The sequence below is a fragment of the Stylophora pistillata genome, chromosome 11 (genome assembly GCF_964205215.1).
Source record: "Stylophora pistillata chromosome 11, jaStyPist1.2, whole genome shotgun sequence".
Classification (NCBI taxonomy): domain Eukaryota; kingdom Metazoa; phylum Cnidaria; class Anthozoa; order Scleractinia; family Pocilloporidae; genus Stylophora; species Stylophora pistillata.
This window is the reverse complement of record NC_142529.1, coordinates 9,043,692-9,065,731: the sequence shown is the minus strand read 5'-3', so window position 1 is coordinate 9,065,731 and position 22,040 is coordinate 9,043,692. Positions and strand designations below refer to the sequence as shown.

Below are 22,040 nucleotides of genomic sequence, written 5' to 3'. Positions count from 1 at the left end.
AATGAGCTCTCTCTCCACAAACACTCCTCTAAAAATGCAATAATTGTAAGACAAAAGCTTTTACAGGCTTTCAAATACAAGTGCATGTTTATTTTGAACTGAGACACTACCAGTCTAATTAAATAGCTACCCCCTGGAATAACCAATCACATAGCATATATTGAGCCTTATCATTATGCCATGTGTCTTTACCTCTGAAATTTTGCTCAGGATTATAAGGAAGAGGGTTGAATTGACTGAGAATTTGTCAGAGGCTTGGGCCACTCACTGGGTTCAAGTGTGACTGGCACCTTGCTAGAATCAACAATGCCTAAAGTGTATTTTTTTTTTATTGATGTTTCCATGACTGCAAGCTTAATACTAGTAGGCTTGTTTTAGTGAAAAGCAGGTCTGATGAGATTCTCATCCTGGATCAAATGCACTGTCACTTTTTTGATTGCACAAAGCCTAACATTTGTAAAAAGAAAACTCTTGAAAACTGTGTTTAAGTGAAACTTGTGTATATAGAACACTATTTCTATTATTTACAATTAGCACTTTTTTAACTACAAAGTTCAATTCCTCTTTCAAATTGAATTCTTAGAAGTTCTCAGATTTGTTAAGATTGGTGATGCTAGTAAAAAAATTTCAAAGACACTGGGCACTTCAAAGCAAACCAACAAAAACATAAAATTAAAACAAAACTAAAAATTTATAGTTTAAAACAGAAAAGTAAGCATAAACCTATCAAAGATTCAGTTTCTCAGTCTGTGAGAAAGGAGGCCAAATCTTCTGTTAGCATGGCATAACTTTCTGCAAAGGAGATTCCATGTTTCTTTCGTGACTCAGGTTGATGTGAAAGTTCAGTCATTGTTCTACCTAATCTTATTGAGTTTTGATCATGGGAATTCTATTGCTGTTATAAATTGTTTCTTCAGTGCATTTTCTTGAGATTATTTTTATTTCATTTGAGTATAGTTTGAGTACAGTTAATCATCATCTTCAATAAAAATTGCTGGCAGTTCCAAAGTCAAGACTTAAAACATACGGAGACAGGGCCTTTTCTGTTGCTGCACCTAAACTCTGGAATGAGCTGCCATTAGATCTTAGAAGTTTAGATATACTTAATTTATTCAAGAAACACTTAAAGACGTTAGTATCCTGTCTTGAATGGTTGGTCACCAGTCACTGAGCTTTCTTACATTTAAATTTTACACAATTAAGACTATCCAATACTCCTTTGGAGAACTTTAGCACACAGCCTTTAAATGCATGTTTCATCATGCAGTCCTCTTTCACTGGTATGATTGTCTTCACAATCCACTTTCCCTGTTTGGAGTCATAACATTCAACTGAATATTCTGGCTTTTCCTTAGTTTGGTCAAAGCCACCCAGCACATACAATGTTCCACCAAGACGAACCATGCTACCATGTGTGCGGTAAACATTCAAGTTTGCAATTAACTGCCATTCATTTGTAGAAACATTGTATACCTCACATGTTTTCAACACAGTGCTTTCTTCATCTGCTCCACCAGCAACAAAAATCTTTTCCTGAGTGGCCACACCAAAAGCCCCACCTCTTGCTTGTTGCATTTCTGTGATGTCTTCCCATTTCTTTTCTGTAATATCAAATCTGTCAGCTATTGTGACATATTGGGATGTATGTGGGGACTTCCCACCCAAAAGATACAAAAAGTTACCAGATCCAATGACACAAGATTCTTTCCTGTAGCACTGAGGAGAGGAATGAAGGTTTTGCCATGAAAACGACTCTACTTGGTATTTTTTAATGTTAATTGTGGTGGTTTCGACCCCCTTAGTTTTTCTGACAGTTCCTTCAATAGAAAATAACTCTCCTCCGATGACAATCACCTTTTCCTGAACTGTGTTGAAAGAGGACCTTCTTGGGATAGTGACTGGTGACCAACCATTCAAGACAGGATCATACCTCCCCACTCTACACAAGCTACAAAACATTAACAACTGATCACGAAATCTTATCATGTGGGTTGAGCGGATGTCAAATCCCTCTTTTTCTAGCCAGATAGGTAATCTTTTCCACTCATCTCTCTGAGTGACATAAAAAAGGGCATCTTCTCCTCCACAAGCTATTATAGCACGTGTGTCGAGCCCTTTTCTGGGAGACTGGGGAAGATCATCATCACTTGAAAACATAGTCTGTTTTATGGCATCTGAAACCAGCCTTAAACAGTCAGCACTGTCACGCACGAGTTCGTTTGTCACGACATTCAACAAATAATCACGCGATACGTAAACCAGTCGAATGTGACGAAGAAGCTCTTCAAACGCTGCTTTCCGCTCGCTCTTGTTATGTTCAACCCACTTTTGCGCAATCTGGAAAACATGGGCTTCCGATTTAACCACAATCTCATCACTTGAAATCCATCTCTCCACCTCTTTGGCTTCCAAACTTAGGAATTCATCCTCGTCTGCTACAGACGCAAAGTGGGCGTGAATGAAATTCTTGCTTTTGCTTATAAGCTCTGGTAGTTACTAAAAGTTGGAATCACCTGAAACCACATGAAACCACCAGAAACCACCTGAAACCATCTGAAACCATCTGAAACCATCTGAAACCATCTGAAACCACCTGAAACCATCTGAAATTACCTGAAAATTACATGAAAGCACGCAGACATGAACGCAGACCGCAGACCGCACACCGCACACCGCACACCTCGAATAGCCACGCCTTGAAAAAGGTCTACACAGTGTGTAATTACCAGATTTATCTCTCTTCCCTTTGTTATCAAACGAGATCACGGAATGCGTAAGCGAAACTGCTATGTAAACATTGGAGTTGAATTCTTATTGAACATATCGCAGTTACGACCCTCCACTGTCGAGCCGTACCAGTCTTGCATAGGTTATGTGTGTGCCTTTTGAGTCAGTCGACGTGTGCGCAATCAGTTTTCCTTTGTGTATACAGTGTGTAATTACCTGATTTATCTATCTCTCTTTTGTCATTGATGATATCAGACGAGATCTCGGAATATCTGTTTTAACGTTAAAGTACTTCTACTATATGAAATCATTTTTGGTACAATCGTACAAAGCAACTCAGGTGTCTCGTTAACACAGACCTCAAAAACGCAGAACGCAGACCGCAGACTGCGCAGCTCGAAAAACGTGTACACAGTGTGTAATTACAAGATTTATCTCTCTTCCCTTTGTTATCAAACGAGATCTTGGAATGCGACGCGAAACTGAAACTAATTTCATTGTCAGTGACAGTGAGATAACAGATAAAAATAGACGTAAAGTAGAGTAAATTGGCAATACAGAAGCTTTGCGTCATGCTGAAAATTAAGATACCGATTTGCGATAATGTTTAATTCACGTGGGTTTAGATGGCTTCTTGGGTGGTTTCAGGTAATTTCAGATGGTTTCCATGGGGGTTTCAGATGGTTTCAGGTGGTTTCAGGTGATTCCAACTTTTAGTAACTACGTATAAGCTCTTCACAATCGTATTTCTCGGCGAAGTAAAAGGTCGAGATACAGTTGGATTTACACATTTGTTGCTGTAGATATCGAACAGAGATTGTTTTTAAATTTGAGATAATGAGATAATTCGTTGCCGCAGCCAACTCTTCGGCATTTTTTTTCGTTACTTTCACGGTTCCAGTGTAGATGAATTCCAAAATATCTTCCATTACTGATCCCGAAATCTCTTCAAACCGAACGACCCCTTCCCGATTTTCCTTCATGTCGCTCTGAAGAAGCTTGCAAAAGAACGGACTCGCTGCGGAAAGAACATTTCTGTGAGCCTTGAACTCTTGGTCATCTTTCGTAATCAAAGTTATGTCGCATAAGTGGCCTTGTTTTCGTTGTATGTTGAGCCGTTTCATCATTTCCAGACAGAAAGGATTCTGTTCAGTGACAGTGATGGGTGGAAGGTCATCCATTGTCAAAGAATTGGCCTTGTTTTCGGGATTTGCAAGGGGAGAACTCTATGATTAGTAATATTGAAACACGAATGCCGAAATAAAAGAATTTTGCGGCACCCAGGCTTCCGAGGCCAGCTTAGGAGAGAGAGAGAGTCTGCACCAAGAGACAGACGCGGAGGTTGGGGACAGGAGAGGTACGGGAGATGGGAGAGGAAACTTCATTTGGTCACGGTTAAGATCGGTAGAGAAATGCTAACTGCAAATAATCCTTAAATATTAATGTAGAGTTTTCTGCAATGGGGTTGGAGACCAGATTATACCTGGGGAAGGTAGAAGAAGAGAGTAAGACAGGTGGTGATTCGAATTAAATACCTAGTTAATTGCCTCGTCCACACGGCCATGGGGGTTTTTTAGAGTCAATGTTTCATTGAAAAGTTGAAAAAAAAAATAATTAAAAAAATAAAAAACAAAACAATAAAACGCAGATGCAGACAGAGAATTCCCTGAGTTTCTTCCATATACTAGAGAGGAAATTTTTTTTAGTAAAAAATAACAGTCCCATAGTGCCTAAGAAATAAGGTGATAACCTTGAAAAAAAAATTAATATCAGCTGTGGGAGCAAAACTTTTTTTTTTTTCCGAAAGATTGGGTTAAAGCAGCTTCAGTTTGGTGAGTTATTTTTATCTCTAGATGGAATTTGTTTTTTTAATCAATACTGGTAATTCATAGCAACTATCAAAAGGATGATTCAGTCATCAAGTAATTGGAGATATCCTGAAAAGGAGAAAAATTAATCTGTAGATTGCCAGAAGCACTATAGCAACATTGAATTTATGACCTTGGGCTTCTGAATAAATGTTACATTTACTAAGTGCTTCAATTCTGATTTCTTGGTTCACTTGTTAGAACCATTTGGCCCACAGCTAGTACAGAGCTTCATTTGTTAAATTAAAACTACATTTAAAGTAATGAAGAGTAAATATCAAGATCAGTGATTGAGGGTTATAAAAGAAATGTAAATTGTCTCCTGTGGAGTCTCCAAAGGATCTACACTTGGTCTATTACTTGATGTGCTGTTTATAATGATCTATCTTCTGTTTTTCAAGATTATAACTTAATTAAGATCAATACATGTTGATGAGTCGGTTTTTTTTTCTTTGGCATAGCCACAGATGGTAATGAAATCAGTAAAGTCTTACCAATTAAGGACCTTCAGTTTATTAGTTAAAGACGCTGGTAAATGGAATTTCAAGTATAAGTATGACTGTAATAATTGACAGAATATTTAGTACAATTTAAATAAAATATTGTATTAGTCATTCATTTTATGTCACCAAGTGAGTTAAAAACAATATTTTCATGGATTACAATAAGGGAGCCTCCAGAAACCACAGGCCCATTGGAGGGAGGCCTTCTTACTTAAAAGAAAGAGAGAAAAACATATGTTTATGTAAGTGATATGCATTCATTGGGAACGTTTCTATGTGAGTATCTGGGATTTTGTGCAAGGTAAGGCTAGATACTGAATTTTGAAGTCTTTGTTACTTTGCTAAGAGTATCACTGCTGTTTCAAATGAGTTGGACCCCCTGTGGAGTTGGACCCCCTGTGGATTTGGACCCCCAGTCCAGTTTGAAAAAAATTGTTTCACCTTCCTGTGTATATATCATCTTCAGTTGCAATAAAATATTTGTTGTCCAACTTTAAAATTATGTTATGAAGTTATGAAATAATTTTTTGCCGCACGAAATGCTATAGATTATATGTTACTATAATCATAGTTATTATTATATGGAATTCAATAGAAGCACTGGGCAGCAGTAAAAGTAGTAAAAAGAGATTTGAGAAGGACAAAACAGAAACCACTAATAGTAATAGTGATGAAAATCAACAAAAAGAAATAAGTGAATCCAGGGATTAGTGTTAGGTTCCCCCATCCAATATGTAAGGCTTCTTTTATCTTTATTTACAAAAAATAGGAGGGAGAGTCATTAGCTAATTATAATTATAAGCCCTTTACACCCTTACATTAATATAAATATTTTCCATACTGTTCTCTATAAATTTCCTAAGGTGCTGACAAGGAGAATTTGTTTAACAATCATGAACTTCTTTAGTTGGTGATCATTTCCTTTATTCTCCTGACCTTAGTGTGTGATTCAGGGTGATATTGTGAGGAGAAATTAGATGCTAGTCTTTTTTTCAGGGATCAAAGAGTTAAACTTGAGAAATTGCTTGTAATGCCTATGAAGGAAATAGTCATCTAGTATTGAAAGAGTGACATTAAACATTTGTCCCAAGCAAAGAACAGAGAGAATTCAATTGTGACAGTTTCAGTCCCAACCAATTATGATTTCACAGGAGATTATACTCTATCAAAGGAGCTACATAAAAGTTGTTGGTGAACCAGACCACTAGATATTAAGTAATTATATCACGAGAAAAATTTCCTGTTTACCACCTGGATTACTAAATAATATGTACAGTGAAATTAGCTCTCTCCACAAACACTCCCCTAAAAAATGCAATGTATAAAACAAAAGCTTTTACAGATTTTCAAATACTAGTGCATGTACATTTTAAACTGGGATGCTACCAGTCTAAATAAATAGCCACCCCATGGTATAATTAATCACATAGTATATGTGACCCTTATCATCATTATGCCATGTCTTTACTTCTAAAATTTTACTCTGGATTAAAAGGAAGGGCTGGTTGAATTGACTGAGAATTTGTAGGAGGATTGGGTCACTTACTGAGTTGAAGTGTGACAGGCATCCTATATTTAATGCTAGAATCCACAATGCCTAAAGTGTATTGTTATTTCATTGACATTTCCATAACAAGCTTAATACTTAAAATTGTTAAATAATACTTAAAATACTTAAAATAATAATAATAATACTAAAATAATAATAATAATACTACTAATAATACTACTACTACTAATAATAATAATACTAATAATAATAATACTAATAATAATAATACTAATAATAATAATACTAATAATAATAATACTAATAATAATACTAATATGCTTTTACTTATAAGATTATTAGACTTTGAATCTGTTCAGATTTGACTCCGTTATTTATAGTTTTCCAGACGCTTTGACAAAAAAAAAGGAGTAGATGTGAGGCGAAAGTGAGTTATTTTGGATCGTTTTTTACGCTGTTAATATTTTGTATTGTAGAGGACTTAATGGAAATTATTGCAAAATAAAATTGTTATAATAATACTAATAATAATACCAAAATAATAATAATAATAATAATACTTAAAATGCTTAAAATTGTTTTAGTGAAAAGCAAATCAGATGAAATTCTCATCCTGGATCAAGTACATTGCCATTTTTTGCTTGAGCAAAGCCTAACATTTATAAAACGAAAACTCTAGCACATTGTGCTCAAGTGTAACTTGCGCACATATATAGAGAACACTATTCTAATTATTTAAATTAGCATTTTTTTGACTACAAGGTTCAATTCCTCAGCCTTTCAAATTGAATTTTTCTGAAGTCGTTAGATGTGTCAGGATTAATGATACCAGTACAAACTGGGTACTTAAAAACAAACAAAATACAACAGTAAAACAAAAATAAAACTATATAGTTTTAGGACAGAAAATCTTTTTCATCTTCATCAAAATTATAAACATTTAAGATGATCCAATACTCTTTGGGAGAACTTTAGCACACAGCCTTTAAATGCATGTTTCTTCTCAAGGCTGTCCTTTTCCACTGGTATGGTTGTCTTCACAATCCATTTGCCCTGCGTGGAGTCATAACATTCAACCAAATGTTCCAAATTTTTCTTAGTTTGGTCAAAGCCACCCAGCACATACAATGTTCCACCAAGACAAACCATACTACCATTAATGTGGTAAACGTTCAAGTTTGCAATTAACTGCCTTTCATTTGTGGAAAAAATTGTATACCTCACACATTTTCAACACAATGCTTTCATCTGCTCCTCCAGTGACAAAAATCTTTTCCAGAGTGGCCATGCCAATAGCCCCACCTCTTGCTTGTTGCATTTCCGTGAATTCTTTCCATTTTTTTGTAATGTCAAATCTGTCAGCTTTTGCAACATATTGGGATGTGTGTGAGGACCTCCCAACCAAAAGATACAAAAAGTTACTATATCCAATGAGACAAGACTCTTTCCTGTTGCACTGAGGAGAGGAGTGAAACTTTTGCCATGAACATGACCCTGTATGGAATTTTGTAACGATTGTTGTGTTTGTTGTGCTTTCAACCCCCTCCGGCGTTTCAAGGGTTGCGTCAACAGAAAATAACTCTCCTTCAATGAAAATCACTTTGTCCTGCCATATGTCAAAAGGAACTGATGACCAACCATTAAAGACAGGATCATACCTCTCTGCTCGACCCAAGCTACCAAACATGAACAACTGATCACGAAATCTTATCATGTGGGTTGAAAGAATGTCAAGCCGCTCTTTTGACCCGTTGTGTAATCCTTTCCACTCATCTTTCTGAGGGACATAGCAAAGGGCATATTCTCCTCCACAAGCCACTATAGCACATGTGTCACGCCCTTTTCTGAGGGACTGGGAAAGATCATCATCGCTTGAAAACGCAGTCTGTTTTATAGCATCTAAAACAAGCTTAAGGCAAACAGGGTTGTCACGCACGAGTTCGTTTGTCACGACATTCAGCAAATAGTCACAAGATACGAATTCCAGTCAAACGTGACGAAGTAATCCATGTGGTTATTATTTAGTTCTTATTAACCGAGGGGGAGGTTTGTATGGGAGAATCTTGACCCAGGTCACCAGTACAGACCGAATGCAGTGAGGTTTGTACCAGTGACCGAGGTCAAGATTCTCCCACACAGACCGACCTAGCTCGGTTAATAAGATGGTTATTATATGGCTGTGCCTTCTATGCCAATTTTTTATATTCTTTGTACCTTTCTTTTCTAGACTGGTTTAGATGCTGGTCTAGATGGGAAAATCTAGACCGCTTTCAATATTGATTTCAGCCAATCAAATTTGTGAATTCGGTAGTTTCTGCTTCTTGTGAGACACAGCCATATAATAATTATAATTATAAACCCTTTACGCCCTAACATCAGTTTTCATATTCTCCATACTGTAATCTCTAAACATTTTCTAAGGTGCTGACAAGGAGAATTTGTTTAACAATCAGGAGCTTGTAATCTTTAGTTGGTGATCATTTCCTTTATTCTCATGACCTTAGTGATTGATTCAGGGCTGATAATGTAAGGAGATATTAAATGCTAGTCACTTTTCATGGATCAAAGAGTTCAACTTGAGAAATTGCTTGTAATGTGTGTGAAGGAAATACTCATCTATTGAAAGAGTGACATTAAACATTTGTCCCAAGCAAAGAACAGAGAAAAGTCAATTGTGATAGCTTCAGTCCCAACCAGTTATAATTTCACAGTGAGATTATGCTCTATCAAGGTAGCTACATAAAACTTAATGGTGAACCAGACCACTAAATATTAAGTATAACAAGGAAAATTTCCTGTTAACCATCCGGATTACTAAATAATATGTACAGTGAAACGAGCTCTCTCCACAAACACTCCTCTAAAAATGCAATAATTGTAAGCCAAAAGCTTTTACAGGCTTTCAAATACAAGTGCATGTTTATTTAAACTGAGACGCTACCAGTCTAATTAAATAGCTACCCCATGGAATAACCAATCACATAGCATATTTGAGCCTTATCATTATGCCATGTGACTTTACCTCTGAAATTTTGCTCAGGATTAAAAGGAAGGGGGTTGAATTGACTGAGAATTTGTTAGAGGATTGGGCCACTCACTGGGTTCAAGTGTAACAGGCACCTTGCTAGAATCAAAAATGCCTATAATGTGTACTTTTTTTTTTTATTGATGTTTCCATGACTGCAAGCTTAATACTAGTAATAATAATAATAATAATAATAATTTACATTTCTAAAGCGCTAAAATTATAAAATATTCTAAAGCGCTTTACAACATTATTAACTACAAATATTAAAATGATAAACGACAAAATATCAAAACAAACTGTAAGCCATCTTGAATAGATGTGTCTTAAGCTTTGACTTAAAAATCGTTACACTTGGACTGTTTCGAATTTCAATTAAGCGGCAGTTCGTTCCACAAAAAAGGTCCAGAACGGGCAAAGGCACGATCACCAAAGGTCTTAAAGTTAGTTCTTGGGACCTTAAGGAGACCCTGATCGCAGGAACGTAGCTGATGACCCTTGACACTGTGTGGCTGCAGATATTCTTTTATGTATAGTGGGCCTTGGTTATTTAAAGATTTATAAAAAAAAAGTAACAACTTAAAATGGACGCGATAAGCCACAGGAAGCCAGTGAAGATTATATAAGGCGGACGAGATGTGGTGAAACTTGGGAATCCTAAAAATTAGTCGAGCAGCGGCGTTAAGCACCTTCTGAAGACGCTCTGTCTGGTACTTGGGTACGCCAAATAAAAGGGAGTTGCAATAGTCTAAATGCGAAGTCACAAATGCGTGAACAAGAGTCTTCGTGGACTCAGGACTGAGGAATTTCCTAATTTGGCGAATTTTATACAATCCATGAAAAGCTTTGCTGCAGATCTTACCAATGTGAATGGACATGGACATATTGGAGTCAAACCAGGAACCCAGGTTTCGAACACTGTTGAGAGGCTGAATGGTAGAATTACCGACTGTGATGGAATCAATTGCGATTTTTGATAATTGATGGCGGGAACCAACAACTAAGAATTCGGTTTTAGAATCGTTAATTAACAGGCGATTATAAATCAACCATGGGCGGACATCCGAAATGCAGGCTTCAAGAGCAGCTATGGCGTGGTCTTGCGAAGATATGTCATTGGGTCTAAACGACAGATAAAGTTGTGTATCATCGGCATATCCGTGAGCAGAGGGGAGATGGTTAGCGATCACGTGATATAGTCGAGATATGTATAATATGAATAAAATAGGACCCATACAGCTGCCTTGTGGGACACCGCAGTTCAAATGAAAATCATCTGATGTTCGATCGTTTATGAGAACACGTTGTTTTCGGCCAGACAGATAAGACGCAAACCATTTATGGGCAGAGCCAATGATTCCAAAATCGCTTTCAAGAACATTAAGGAGAATCTGATGATCGATTGTATCAAAAGCAGCGCTTAGATCCAGTAGCACAAGAAGCGTAATTTCCTGATGGTCCATTGACATAAGAATATCACTTTGAACCTTGAGCAAGGCAGTTTCGGTAGAGTGAAATCTTCTAAACCCTGATTGTAACTTCGGCAGAGGAGCATTGTATTCACAGTGCTTAAACAATTGAGAAAGAACCGCCTTTTCGACGATCTTGGAGATGAATGTTAGGTTGCTTACCGGACGGAAGTTTTTATAAGTTAACTCTAGACCGGGTTTCTTTAATAGAGGTTTCACAATTGCAGTTTTCCAATCATCATTAGTGAAAAGCAGGTCTGATGAGATTCTCATCCTGGATCAAATACACTGTCACTTTTTTCATTGCAAAAAGCCTAACATTTGTAAAAAGGAAACTCTTGAAAACTGTGCTTAAGTTAACCTTGTGTATATAGAACACTATTTCTATTATTTACCATTAGCACCTTTTAAACCACAAAGTTCAATTCCTCTTTCAAATTGAATTTTAAGAAGCTCTCAGATGTGTCAAGATTGGTGATACCAGTACAAAAATATCAAAGAAACTGGGTACTTAAAAAAAGCAAACAAAAACATAAAGGTGAAATAAAACTGAAAATATTAGGTAGTCTAAAACAAAAATAAGCTTAAAATTACCAATGATTCAGTTTCTCAGTCCTTGAGAAAGCAGGCCAAATGCTGTTCTCCTAGCATGGTATAACTTTCTGCTGAGGAAATTCCATGTTTCTTTCCTGACTCAGGATGATGGAAAAGTTCAGTCATTGTTCCACCTAACCTTATCTAGCTTTGATCAAGGGGATTCTATTGCAATTACAAATTGTTTCTTCAGTGCATTTTTTTGAGATTATTTTCTTTCATTTGAGTACAGTTTTAGTACAGTTTACCATCTTCTTCATCTCCTTACATAGGTTACATATGTTACATACGCTAGTTGACCACTCCCCATGAGGGCTTCTCAGGGTCAATTCCCACCCATCCCACCCCAGGGGAGGAAATCCACAACACAGTAATCTCCTGCATGGGAAATTAACGTCTCCTACCCCTAACCCTGCAGGAGATGGTGCCTATGGTTTATTTGCCTTTATCCGAGAAGACTAGAATATCTATCCATTTCTTGATTATAGAAAGGTAGCAAATTATACTCACTTATCTTAAGACCCTGAGTCCAGCTGAGGCTCGAACCCTCGACCTCCCGCACAACACAATCCTGCACTCTAACCAATTGTGCTTACCGGGAGGGGGTTAGCTAAATTCCTCATCTCCTTCATCTTCTTCATCTTCTTCAATTGCATCATCAAGATAATCCAATACTCCTTTGGAGAATTTTAGCACACAGCCTTTAAATGTATGTTTATTCTTACAGTCCTCTTCCACTGGTATGGTTGTCTTCACAATCCACCTGCATTGTGTGGAGTCATAACATTCAACTGAATGTTCTGGCTTTTTCTTAGTTTGGTCAAAGCCACCCAGCACATACAACCTTCCACCAAGACAAACCATGCTACCATATGTGTGGCAAACATTCAAGTCTGCAATTAACTGCCATTCATTTGTGGAAACATTGTATACCTCGCATGTTTTCAACACAGTGCTTTCTTCATCTGCTCCTCCAGCCACAAAAATCTTTTCTTGAGTGGCAACACCAAAAGCTCCACCTCTTGCTTGTTGCATTTCTGTAATTTCTTCCCATTTCTTTTCCATAATGTCAAATCTGTCAGCTTTTGCAACACATTGGGATGCATATGGCAGCCTCCCACCCAAAAGATACAAAAAGTTACCAGATCCAATGACACAAGCGTTTGTCCTGTAGTACTGAGGAGAGGAGTGAAACTCTTGCCACGAACATGACTCTACATGGAATTTTTCAATGGCTGTTGTGGGGGTTTTTTTCTGACCGTTTTGTATATAGAAAATAACTGTCCTCCAATGACAGTCACTTTGTTTGGAATTTTGAAAGAGAATGATGACCAACAATTAAAGACAGGATCATACCTCTCTACTTGACCCAAGCCATGAAACATGAACAACTGATCACGAAATCGTATCATGTTGGTTGAATGGATGTTGATTCCCTCTTTTGCCAACCTGTTCGGTAATCCTTTCCACTCACCTTTTTCAGGGACATAACAAAAGGCACATTCTTCTCCACAAGCCACTATTGCACGTGTGTCAAGCCTTTTTCTAGGGGACTGAGAAAGATCATCATCGCTTGAAAACGTGGTCTGCCTTATAGTATCTAAAACCAACCTGAGGCAGCCAGCGTTGTCACGCAAGAGTTCGTTTGTCACGATATTCAACAAATAGTCACGCGATACGAAATCCAGTCGAACGTGACGAAGCAGCTCTTCAAATCCTGCTTTCCGCTCGCTCTTGTCATGTTCAGCCCACTTTTGTACAATCTGGAAAACATCGGCTTCCGTTTCAACAACAATCTCATCACTTGAAATCCATCTCTCCACCTCTTTTGTTTCCAAACTTAGGAATTCATCCATGACTGCCAAAGACGCGAAGTTCTCGTGAATGAAACTCTTGCTGTCGCTTACAAGCTCTTCGCAATCGTATTTCTCGACGAAGTAAAAGGTTGAGATGCAGTTTGTTGCACAGATTTTTTGTTGTATATATCGACCAGAGATTGCTTTCAAATTTGGGACAATGAGATAATTCGTTGCAGCGACTAACTCTTCGGCATTTTCTTGAGTTACTTCCGCAGTTCCAGTGTAGATGAATTCCAGGACATCTTTCATTACAGATTCCGAAATCTCCTCAAACCGAACGACCCCTTCCCGATTTTCCTTCATGTCGCTCTGAAGAAGCTTGCAAAAGAACGGACTCGCTGCGGAAAGAACATTTCTGTGAGCTTTTAATTCCTGGTAATCTTTCGTAATCAAAGTTATGTCGCATAATTGGCCTTGTTTTCGTTGTATGTTGAGCCGTTTCATCATTTCCAGACAGAAGGGATTCTGTTCTGTGACAGCGATGGGTGGAGGGTCTTCCATTGTCAAAATATTAGCCTTGTTTTCGAGGTTTGTAAACAGATTGGCTGTGATTAATACGTCAAAACACGAATAACACGAATACGGAATTAGTAGAACTTTATCGTACTTAGGGTGCCCCGGCTTCGCAAGGAGCGGCTACACTAGCTAGGGACCAGGCGCAGAGATGGTGGCAAGAGGTACGGAAGATGGGAGAGGAAAGGACGGGATGCACACCATTTTTCCGGGACGAGAAAGTAATGGGACGAGTAGAAAAAGAGTAGGGACGAGAAAATGCTTGATACAAATACTCCTCAACCATCGGTGTGGAGTGTTCAGCAATCGGTGGAGGGTTGCTGGTCAGTGAGTACAGTCTATCCTGGTTAAGACAATCTTGGATTGTAAACTATTTTCTTCATGGGCTTATTGGGCTATCAAACAACAACGCGATCTGAAACGATTTTTGATGATCAGTGGTTGTTTATGTCATGGGGCAATGTACACATTAGTTCTAGACAAAAAATACAGAATACTAGTGTCCCGTTGTACACTCCTGGTCTGGTTCTCAACTCGGTCGCACAACTCTACACTTCCGCGGGAAAGGGTTTTGGCGTGACTAACTGACTAGAGAATGAGCTACAACTGAACTGAAATTGGTACCTTCGAAAGGAGAGAAAGTATTATGAAAAACAGATTGAAAGAACGAAGAGAGAGAAAAAAACGTAAATCGTTTGAGAGGGAAAGAACTGTCGAAGAGACGAAAGCGTGGTCCAAGCTCTCTCTAAACGAGGCGAAGAGGCCTGGAAACAACCTTTTTGACTACTTCCGCCTATAAAGTTTCGCTTTGTTGTCGCCATCCTAGCTCGCGAGTTAAATCTACCATATTAAAGCCATTCTTTAGGGTATGGAAGATCTACTTCCTATCACTGAAACTGAACAAGCTTTATTCTGTGTTGAACTTATGAAGCGGCTCAACATGCAGAGGAAGTAAGGGCAGTTATGCGACATAACTTTGGTGACGAAAGAAGGCAAAGAGTTGAATGCTCACAGAAATGTGCTTTCCGCCGCAAGTCCGTTCTTTTGCAAGCTTCTTCAGAGCAATATGAAGGAGAATAAAGAGGGAATTGTTTGCTTTGAGGAGATTTCGGGATCCGTTATGGAAGATGTTCTTGACTTTCTCTACACTGGAACTGTGGAAGTGACCGAGGAAAATGCCGAAGAACTCGTCGCTGCAGCAAATTATCTACTACTATCGAGTTTGAAAGCTGTTTCCGGTCGAATCATAGAGCAGAAGATGAACTACTCAAACTGCATTTCAACTTTTTACCTAGCTGAGAAATATTAGGGCGACGAACTTTTAACCGGAAGCAAGAATTTCATCCAGGCAAATTTTGCTTCTGTGGCAGTAATGGATGAGTTTTTGAGCTTGGAGTCTAAAGAAGTCGGAAGGTGGCTTTCAAGCGACGAAATCACGGTGAAAGTAGAGGCTGATGTGTTTGAAATCATGTCAAAGTGGATGGAACACAACAGAAGCGAGCGGAAAGCAAATTTGGAGGAATTGTTTCGTCACGTTCGGCTGGACTTCTTATCGCGTGATTACTTAATTGATGTCGTGACAAACGAACTTGTGCAAGAAAACCCTCTTTGTTTAAAGATGGGATTGGATGCGTTGAAGAAGACCACTTTCTCAATTGAAGGAGAAAAACAACAATCGCCGAGGAAAGGGGTCGAAACAAGTGCCATTGTGACCTATGGGGGAAAATACACTCTTTGTTATTTTCCTGAGAGGGACCAGTGGAAACGTTTAGCCGACAGCCTGTCGTTTGGCATTAACAATGATTTTCGCACTATAAAATTACGCGGGCAGCTGTTTGCATTTCCGAGTAGTTATGGCAATGCAGGGACTTTTAATCCAGTTTTAAATGCTTGGTCCATGTTAGACATTTCTGCAAATTACTCCCCGGTTGTTGCCATTAAAGGAGAAATCTACGCCGTCGAGGTTCAAACTTCTCCGGAACAAACCACCGTGAAAAGATACAATGTAGAATCGAGTGTTTGGGAGACACTTCTTTCGTCTCTTGAAGGCTGTAGAAGGGAAGCTTGTGTTGTTGCAGCCGGCTGTCATCTCTACGTGCTTGGTGGGAGACCTCCCTCGTCGTCACAAAACGTCGCAAAAGCTGAGAGATTTGACACTGGAAAACAAATGGGAGGAAATCGCTGACATGCGAGAAGAAAGAGGTAATGCTTTTGGAGTGGTCATGCACGAGAAAATTTTTGTCGCTGGTGGATCGCATAGAGAGAGACCGTCAGTGTTGCAAACTCGTGAGGTGTATTATATGTCAACAAATGAATGGCACCTTACCGATCCTTACCGGAAGCTTGATTGTTTCTCGTAAGGGCGGAAGTAATATGGTTTGTCTGAATGAAAAATTGTTGTGTTGGGTGGAAAGAATGACCGTAACGAGGCCGAACAGATGATTGAATGTTTTCATCCTGTGGAGGGCAAATGGATCCAGAAGACAATCTTACCAGCGGAAAGGATTTATAGAGGGAATAAAGATACATTTACTGGCTGCGTACTGAAGCTTTCCAAGGGAGTGCTGGACAAACTTAAAGTTATCGGAGAGTAGTCTCTCAGACACTTAATTTGCGGCAAAGATGTCAGTAGGCTGTGATAAGAAATGGCACATTAGGCTATTTTGACTGTAGTATTTGTTTCACAAAGTAATGGACACAAAGTCAATATCAAAACCGCCATGCAAGATGAATTCTGTTCTCGTCAACGTAATTAGAAGGTCGCGGATCTAGTTACCAGTACCACATTGACAACATCACAGTATGAAACTGTTAGGCTTAGCTCGCTACCCTCAACATTGGTTGCTAACCTGAAGATGACACTATCAACCTTCTATTGCACAAGTGTTAGATAAGAGGTGAATCTTTTGAATACACTAATGATGGGAGCAAGCCATAATTATACCAATTTATTTGTTATGCTTAGTCCTTGATTTCTACCAAGTTTCACCGGAATTGATTAAATATCTCGAAAATTAGGCCAAAACAGTTTTCTATAATTTGCAGTTAACTACCATCTTGATTAAGCTCTATAAAAGTTACCCATGAGAAAAGGGAAATAGCCAATTCTAGACGAACAATCCCGGCAGCCCCTGCGCTTATGGGTGGAATTCTACCCATAATTTCCGCTAGTTTCGGACGAATATTGCGTTACTTCCGATTCTTTCCAAATATTTCTCTATAAAACTCACCTAAGAGACTAGGTAAATAGCAACCTCTAGATGAAAAAGCCGTAATTTTTTAAAAAAAGTTTCGTCCTCCTAAACGGATCTTGGATAGATATTCTAGTCTTCTCGGATAAGGACGAATAAACCGTAGGTCCAATCCCCTGCACGGTTAGGGGTAGGAGACGTTAATTTCCCACGCACGAAATTACTGTGTGGTGGATGTCCTCCCCTGGAATGGGATGGGTGGGTGAGGGCCATGAGGGAGAGTACAGTTTCTTTACTGTAATTATGTACCCTCAATAAATAAAGTTTAAAGTTGAAGTTAAAGTTAAAGTATATAGGTATTGTTTAGTTCATGGAATCGTTTACTTCTTTAAGGTAAGAACTGCCGCTGTTGAGCATGGATGTAAGAAACTTTTGAATACAGGGAAGCCCACGAACCAATAAAACTCAGTTGAATCTCTGTTTGTGGTTATGCTCGTACCTAAGTCACGACAGTGGAAACGTAAGCCCCACGCCAGACTGCGGGTGCTTGCAAATTAAAGGGCCAGTACTTGTTCGGCAGTATTTCTCGTCGTCTTCAGAACCAGAGTTTTTGGTCGACATGTTTTGCCATTTTTCCTTATTCTCGCCTCGCTATCATTTGGTTTATCATACGCATCCTTGAGCAGGAGATGATGAACAGTTTATAGTTTCTTGCCCTCGAATAAATGATATACCTGTATCTTTTTATACATAAGTTTTGTACTAATATGTCGTCAGGAGTTTGGTTTCAAATTTATCCAGTCTCTTTACTTCTTTTCCCCAAAATTCTGATTACTGGCTCGAGATCATCATTCATTCAGCGCACCTCTTTAACCATAACTACTCGTCGCCAGAGTTTTCCCTGCGAGGGGGACTCTGGAGCTTAGATGAAAAACTGGGAACCAGCCATGCTTCCGCTTTCGATGTCCAGTACCTGTGTGTTCCTCAGCAAAATTAAAGCGGATTCTGCACAAGGAAACCAGGAAATTCTGTTAGCTATGGAAGATATACAGCCCATCTCAGCTACTGAACAGGTGTCGTTCTGTGTAGAATTGATGGAGCGCCTCAACATTCAGCGAAAACAAGATTATTTGTGCGACATTACTTTGGTTTCCAAAGATAACAGAGAGTTAAAGGCTCACAGAAAAGTTCTTTCCGCCGCAAGTCCGTATTTTTACAGACTTCTTCAGAGCGACATGACAGAAAATCGAGAGGGGATCATTAGATTTGAGGAGATTTCAGGATCTGTCATGGAAGATGTTTTAGAATTCATCTACACTGGAACTGTGGAAGTAACTCAGGAGAGTGCTAAGGAACTTATCGCCGTAGGGAATTATCTGATCATACCGAGCTTGAAAACGCTTTCAGGGAGGTTTTTGGAACAAAAAATGTCTCAAATGAACTGTATTTCAACCTTTTACTTCGCTGAGAAATACGATTTTGAGGAGCTTATCGCCAACAGCAGGCGTTTCATTCACGAAAACATCGTTTCCGTGGCAAAACTGGATGAATTTTTGCACTTGGAAGCTAAAGAGATCGAGAGGTGGATTTCGTCCGATGAGATTACAGTCGAAGAGGAAGCTGATGTTTTTAAAATCATTTTAGACTGGGTAAACCACAGAGAGAGCGAGCGAAAAACAGCATTTGAAGGATTGTTTCGTCATGTTCGGCTGGGTTTCCTGTCGCGTGACAGTTTGCAGGATATCGTGACAAACGAACTCGTCCGTGACAGTGCTGTCTGTTTGAGGCTAACAGTCGATGCTACTTTTAAAATGGCTACTTTTGTCAATGAAGATGATCTCCCACAGTCATCGAGAAAGGGAACTGATACACGTGTTATTGTAGTTCGGGGTGGCAAGTACACTTTTTGTTATATTCCTGAAGAAGACCACTGGAAGCGTTTACCTGATGGTACGAAGGAGCTCAATGCCATTACATCGAAGATGATAAAATTCCGTGATCAGTTGCTTACCTTCACAAAATCTGTAGGTGCAGAGAGATACGATCCAATTTTTAACGATTGGTCAGCCTTGAAATCGCTCGCGGAGTCCTCTAACGTAGCTATCGTTAAAGGGGAAATTTATGCTGTTCAAGTAAACACCACTGACCAGAAAACTACGGTCGTAAAGTACAATGTAGAGCTGCGTAAATGGGAGGCAGTTGATCTCTCGTTTGATCAAGATTGTAGACTGGATACTTGTGTTGATGCAGCTGGTAGACACCTGTATATGATTGGTGGGTGGATAAATACACAGGAATATTTCGCAAGTGGTGAGAGATTTGACACTGTGGAAAAGAAATGGGAAGAAATTGCTGATATGCTGGTAGAAAGAGGTGGCGCTTTTGGGGTGGCCACTCGAGAGAAAATCTTTGTCGCTGGAGGGGCATGCAGAGGAAAATTATTAAATACTTGCGAGATGTATGATATATCAAAAAATGAATGGCAACTTTTTCAATGCTTGAAGTTTGGTCGTTGTTATGGAAGTATGGTACAGCTGAATGGAAAGCTGTACGTACTGGGTGGGATAAGAGGTAGTAATCAAAGTGAACTAAGAGTTGAATACTTTGACACAGCTGAGGACAAATGGATCCAAAAAACAACCATACCAGTGGAAAGCATCTCCACAACATATAATCCGTTGATTGGATGTGCAATGAGGTTTTCCAAAGGTGCACTAGACGAACTTAGTACTATAGAGGTGTAGTTTCTCAGTCACTTTGCGACTCGTTAAACCGTTTGGTTAGTTAAAAATGCTGACTAGCGCTCCCTAATTGGACGACTGTGTACACTAGTTAAGGACTTGTCATCATTTGTCACCTGGTGGGTAAGGATGTTTGGCTATGTCATGATAAAATTTACCTGATCCCCTTTGAGGCTATGTAGTATTCTAATAATTCTCCTTCACTGACAGTCAATTTCTTATAGTCCCCCTCTATTGGCGACGACCGATCCCCCCTCCATTTCCCCTGGAAACTATGTGATCCTCACAAATCCTCCGACCCATCCCCCACCGTAAAGGTAAATTTTATCATGACAAAGCCAAAAATCCTTACCCCCCCAGTTCCTAAGTAGTGTGCACAGTCGTCTAATTAGGGAGCGCCAGTCAGTATTTTATATTCCTCCTCTTCATTAATAGTTTATTGGCAGTCGATTTTCTATTACGAAGAAGTCAACGATTTCATAGAAAACTTCAAAATAACCGAATTTCTTGAATGTTCATCAGCATTTTGAAAACGCGAACTGTCACTTGACATGTTTCGTTGTCCCATTCGATCCTTATCTAATCAGTATTACAACTGATGATTGGCTAAAATGACGTCAAATGAAACATATGGTTTGTTTCTTAGACACAAAGAGTATCCTTTGATTTCGCCCATATTTACGAGAAGCTCTGCAAAGCTAGGTTTCAAGCCATTTTTCTTAAACGATGTTAGCAATTATTGGGAAGAACGAAAGATAAAGCTCGTAATTAACGTTTATATAACAATATCAAGAATTTAGGTAGCAACAAATGGATTTTTTGGCAATCAATAAGGACTAGTCTTTCAGTAAAAGATTTGAACCAAGCTCTTTGAAAAAATTTAAATACCTCAGGCTTAGTCAATTTCCATCCAAAGAAGCATATTTAAAACCGGGAATGGAACTCGCTGTAAAGTGGAAAAATTGTGGAAGTAGCACTTTTCGAATAAACTGAAGTCTCTTGTGCCTGATTTTACCGCAAAAAATTGTAATCAAAACCGACTTGCTTTTGCTGGATTATTTTTCAATTATTTTGTCACAGTTACCATGTGGGGGAGGGGTGGGGAGGAGAGGGGTCTTAAGCCCGTTTTACTCGAGAATTTTAGAAAAATTCACGCGTCTGGTATACCTTAAACAACATTTCAAGTTCACAAATTTAAAAGGAAACTATCAAATTTCTCCTCTCGTGTGGAAGTTTTCGGGGAAATCTTAAAGTTTTCACCAGTGAAAGAAAAAGATCGCGGTCACGTATACTTAAAAAGGGAAATCCCGCCTCACGCTGGCTCATAGTTCACGTACGAATCACGCTCGCTTTTCTGTAAGATTCACGCGTCACTGCATACGCGTCACAAAACATGTCACTTAATAATTTTGACCCTAATCATTTATCACGTAAAAAATCCTTTGCCACCTTCTAACAATTTTTACAGCTCCATATTTTTGCTTGTGGCTAGTATTTGTCCTACTTTCTTTCAAGTTCAAGTCATATTGAATGGTGCCAGGGTTCGCGCAAGTCATGGAAATCCTGGAAAATCAGAATTTCATCTCCTACGGGCATGAGGATCTTGATTTGATAATTTGAGTAATTTTGCCCTCTTGCCGGACCTGTGGTCTCTTGATTTATAGTGCTGGTAGGTGAGGAAAAGCACCATCGAACCCTTTCTCAAGTGCGTAGGGTCTATCAGAAAAATTCGATAGAAAACTTCTGCTCTTAAGCAAGAGTTTAAAAGGCGAACTACACTATTACACTATTTGCAGACAACTGTTGGAGACAAATCTCACTGCTCTCCGTGGAAAATACTTCAACTTTCTTTAGACCGCTTAACAATTGTGTTGTATATTGTATTGAATGTTTTGACAGTTCGAGTGAGGAATGGATCTATAAAATAACCATACCGGTGACAAAAATCGCCTTGACAGATGGACTCTGGTGCTCTGGCTCCACAATCTCCTAGGAGACTCGGCAACCGAGCGGGCGTAGGGGAAAGTGGGAACCATCTAT

The 22,040-nt window shown here is 38.9% G+C and overlaps 2 protein-coding genes and 2 pseudogenes across 2 annotated transcripts; 2 read left to right on the top strand and 2 right to left on the bottom strand.

Moving 5' to 3' along the window:
- Positions 1-1,031: 1,031 nt before the first annotated feature.
- LOC111331561 (kelch-like protein 11) lies at positions 1,032-4,010 on the bottom strand. The gene is given in 2 exon segments (XM_088737922.1): positions 1,032-2,476; positions 3,439-4,010. Coding segments are annotated over 2 exon segments (1,782 nt in total). The 5' UTR covers positions 3,909-4,010; the 3' UTR covers positions 1,032-1,164.
- Positions 4,011-12,160: 8,150 nt separating this feature from the next.
- LOC111345508 (kelch-like protein 7) lies at positions 12,161-14,171 on the bottom strand (annotated as a pseudogene).
- A 669-nt stretch (positions 14,172-14,840) lies between these two features.
- On the top strand, positions 14,841-16,807 carry LOC111337683 (kelch-like protein 24; annotated as a pseudogene).
- Positions 16,808-18,177: 1,370 nt separating this feature from the next.
- Positions 18,178-21,003, top strand: LOC148719916 (kelch-like protein 11). The gene has a single exon (XM_088737538.1). The coding sequence runs from the start codon at positions 18,186-18,188 to the stop codon at positions 20,001-20,003; it is 1,818 nt and encodes a 605-aa protein (XP_088593664.1). The 5' UTR covers positions 18,178-18,185; the 3' UTR covers positions 20,004-21,003.
- Positions 21,004-22,040: the final 1,037 nt, after the last annotated feature.